Source organism: Gracilinanus agilis, unplaced genomic scaffold, assembly GCF_016433145.1.
Source record: "Gracilinanus agilis isolate LMUSP501 unplaced genomic scaffold, AgileGrace unplaced_scaffold55172, whole genome shotgun sequence".
Taxonomy (NCBI): Eukaryota; Metazoa; Chordata; class Mammalia; order Didelphimorphia; family Didelphidae; genus Gracilinanus; species Gracilinanus agilis.
This window is the reverse complement of record NW_025390435.1, coordinates 2,406-6,362: the sequence shown is the minus strand read 5'-3', so window position 1 is coordinate 6,362 and position 3,957 is coordinate 2,406. Positions and strand designations below refer to the sequence as shown.

At 50.4% G+C, this 3,957-nt stretch overlaps 1 protein-coding gene across 1 annotated transcript; it reads right to left on the bottom strand.

The window, feature by feature from the left end:
- Positions 1–65: 65 nt before the first annotated feature.
- Positions 66–3,466, bottom strand: HOXB7 (homeobox B7). Its single transcript, XM_044684698.1, has 2 exons — positions 2,960–3,466; positions 66–366 (listed from the first exon to the last, which is right to left on the bottom strand). The coding sequence occupies exons 1-2, from the start codon at positions 3,357–3,359 to the stop codon at positions 113–115; spliced, it is 654 nt and encodes a 217-aa protein (XP_044540633.1). The 5' UTR covers positions 3,360–3,466; the 3' UTR covers positions 66–112.
- Positions 3,467–3,957: the final 491 nt, after the last annotated feature.

Below are 3,957 nucleotides of genomic sequence, written 5' to 3'. Positions count from 1 at the left end.
ATCTCTCTCTCTCTCTCTCTCTCTCTCTCTCTCTCTCTCTCTCTCTCTCTCTCTCTCCCTCTCAATCTCTCTCTCCCTCTCAATCTCTCTCTCTCCTCTCAATCTCTCTCTCTCACTCTTCCTCATCCTCCTCAGCCTCTGGTTTGTCCTGGTTGTTGGAGCTGGGGCAGGTGGTCTTGTTCTCCTTTTTCCATTTCATCCGACGGTTCTGGAACCAGATTTTGATCTGTCTCTCAGTCAGGCACAGGGCGTGTGCGATCTCAATTCGTCTCCTCCGAGTCAGGTAACGATTGTAGTGGAACTCCTTCTCCAGCTCTAGGGTCTGGTATCGAGTATATGTTTGTCGGCCTCTTTTTCGGTCTGTCCCTGAGAAGTAAATTGAGGCAAAAAAAAAAAAAAAAAGAATCAGCCACAGAAGCCCTGGGTTGAAACTTTCATTGTCCTAACTCACAAACCTTCTACTCCTAGTTCATAATGGGGCAGAATTAATATCTCTTTACCCTTCTGAACTCAAACCTACTTTCTGAAAACTCCAGTTAATTCCCCAAAACTTTTCTATATTACCAAAGCCATTTTGTACTGGCATTTCTACAGCCCATGAATGAGACAATGAAGATTCATTTTATTCAGATAATGAGTGAATCTTTCTCCTAGGAAGAACCTGAATGGTCTAATTTATCCCAGGGAAATGGGTTCATTTTGCACACACAACCCTCTTTTATGGGGGCTTCCCCACCACTTGGTATTAGGGATTCCTTCTTGGATAAGCCTCCTTTTCCCCTGAGATTCTGAGGCCTCTGCTTTTCCTGCAGACTGGAGAAACCTAAAAGACCAAAGAAAGTGTCTCTAGAATTGGGGTGTCCAGGAGGGAGCCTCCAGGTTCACAGTACTTATTTATTTATTCTCCTTGAGGAGAAGAATATACAAAAAGAGTTCAAAATTACCCAGGCTTACTCCTCAGTTCTGCAGTTCATTGGGAAGAGAGAAGAGAGCTAAGAAGAATTCAATAGAAAAGAACAACAGATGGAGGCCTGGGGTTGGTCTGCATTGGTTTATTATGATTATATTCCAGTAGCTATTTTAATGAAAGATCTTGCCAGGCCTTTCCCCCACCCTCCAACTTGGAAAGTGAAGTGCTCCAAAGAAATCACCACTGTAAGCTGAGCCTGGGGAAGGGGGAGAGAGAGGAACAACAGTCTTGAACAATTATTAAGTATTCTTTTTGGAAGCTAAATGGACAAAATGGAGAGATTTTACCAGTCCAGGCAGAGTTCTTCCTTCCCTCCACTACACTTACCCAGTTACCCTAAAGACCCCAGTCCCTCTGAGGGAGCTGAATTAAAGGAGGTCTCTGGGCCAGGCAGTTTGCAAAGAATATAGGGTGTAGTGGGGGGGGGTGCCAAAGGGCCCTAATTTAAAGTCAGATAAAAGCCAGCTGAAATGTTTACGAGCAGAAAAATTTGGGCTTTGATAAATCAACTGTAAACACAGATGAATTATAGAGCAGGTAATGGGGAATTTGACCACCAATAATTATCTGGGAATTGCAGGTTTGACCAAGGTGGGGAGCAGTGCTTTCAAAGTGCCCAGGGCCAAATCTCTATGTTTCCCAACATTAGAATCCTCAATATACTCTTGGGCCAGGCCCCTGTTACCCTCTCAAAAAACAAGAGAGCTAAGAGTCCTAATCCCACCTCCCTCCTTGAATAAAAAATGCCAAAGAAGTTTCCAACACTGACTTCTGAGTAATGTGGGGCCAGGGAGAGGCAGAGCAGGACCCTCCAAGAATTGAGCTTTCCAGGAATGAATGAGTTCCCCTCAGCCCCCTGGGGCCAGCCTCCCTTCTTGGTTTGTTGTTGGGAAATTCTCCTGAGGACCCGTTTTGTTTAGGGGCTTTGGGCTTTATTAGGTGACGGGTTTCCTTCTTTTTATGAAAGTAGCAAACTTGTTGGCTATTTCTTTGCTATGATTGACAGCACCTCCCAGACCAGGAAGAATGGGGTAGTGCAGGAATACACCTGAGACATCAAGGATGATGACCGACTCTGGGAGACTTCTAATGCTGCTCCTAATTCATACTGGGCCCCTTCTAACCCAAGTTCATGGAGCATGGCCCCTCCTCATATTTCTCATCTTCCTTCCTCCTCCCTCTCAAATAGCTTCATCCCTAAGCAAACTTCTGTCCCTTATTTCTACTACTCCTCGCCTTGGGCCTCCCTTCTCCTCCCTCATGGCTTAGGGAACTCACCTCTAATTACCCTGACGCCCACCCAAATTAGAATAATGGGTGAGAAGGGTTGGCTGGGAAGGTGGGGGGGGGGCTTGTCTCTGAGCTGCCATTCTCTTTTCTCCTCCCCTCCCCCGACCCTTTCAAGACAGGGGGTGAGCGACACACCCAGAGAGATGAAATCACCAACAGGGAAATGGGGTGGGTGGGAGACTAGGACTGCCGAGGGGAGGGGGGAACCTAATGGCCATTATTCCTGCAAACCCCAGCCTTTCTCACCCAGACAAACTGCCTCCCCCAGAGCCAGTCCTGGCGCAGCTGATTAATATTTAAAGCTAAAAGGCAGGGATGGGGGGGGGGGGCGGCGGCGGTGAGCTAAGGGACTCGGGAGCCATGGATAGAGGAGAGCGGTCCTTTCGGAAAAGCAAAAGGCCCTATACTGTGCAGGAGATAAATACGAATTGGAGGTTCAGGCCAGGGTCGGGGTTTGAAGGACCCTCGGGAAAGATCTATGCTGCAGCCGCAGAAAAGCAGCCCAGTTTCCAGTAGACAACGAGACTGGGGAGGGAGGGGAGGGAGTGGATGGAGGTGTAAGAAGGCAACCTCTAGTTGGGGAAGGAGGAGAAAGGGAGAGGCAGAGAAGGAGGGTGGGGGTCCAGGGGTGGGGTGGGGATTGGGTGGTTATTTTTTTTTTTCCTTCTTTCATTCTGATTCCTTGAATTGAAGGATTACCTGTGCTCCGCATCCAGGGGTAGATCCGGAAATTACTTTCCGCGGCCAAGTCGGACTCCCTCTGGTCCTTGCCGCTGCCTGCCTTGGCAGAGTCGCCGGGACACATCACGGAGAGATTTTGCTCAAAGGGCGCGCAGTGCATGTTGAAGGAACCCGCCTCCAGCCCGTAGCCGGCTGTGTAGACGCCGGCCGCGCTCTGCCCCGCCATCCCCCCCCCGTTGGGGTACAAGCCGGGCATGGAGGCGGCGAAAGAGGCACTCGAGCCCGCTCCATAGCCCGTTCGCTGGGCGTTGGGTGCGAAAGCGCAAGAAGTTTGTTCGGGGAAGACTCCGGGAGGGAAAACCGAACTTGCGGCTGGATATTTAGAAAATAAAGCATTCGCATAATACAATGAACTCATAATTTGGCCGGATGATTTGTAGGCAGGGACGTTTTAGTGTCGGTTTTACGAGATTCCTTGATATATTACGGAATTAGAGTCCAGATTTACACCAAAAAGGACCCCCTTTTTCCTCGATGGGCCACGTGACTCCCACCCACGTGACAGTGCCTCCTCCAATGGCCGGCCAGTCTCCCCACGGCTCCCGGTAATGTGGAAAAAATTGTGGTGGCGTTGGGTTTATAAAATATGATCAATAATGAATGGAGGGCCCGAGCCCTCTGCACCCAAGCCCGGCCGAGGGGACCCCGGGAGGGGGCGCGCGGGGGCCGCTGGCGAGGCTCCGGGGACTAGATGAGGGCCCTGAGGAGCCTCGGAAGAGGGAGTGCGAGCCCCGACTGGGCTGGGGTGAGACCCAGACCCTCCTCTCCTCACACACACCCAGCCACCTTCATGCACACTCATGCACACACAGAACGTCGGGCACCGGGTGCAATCCTTCCAGCCCTGGCCGCCGGGCTGAGAACAGAAAGGAGAGAGAGAGAGAGACGGATAGATGCGAAAAGCCAACTCTTAGATCTTTATTGATCCTGGCGAATCTCGCTTAGTCTTTAGGGGA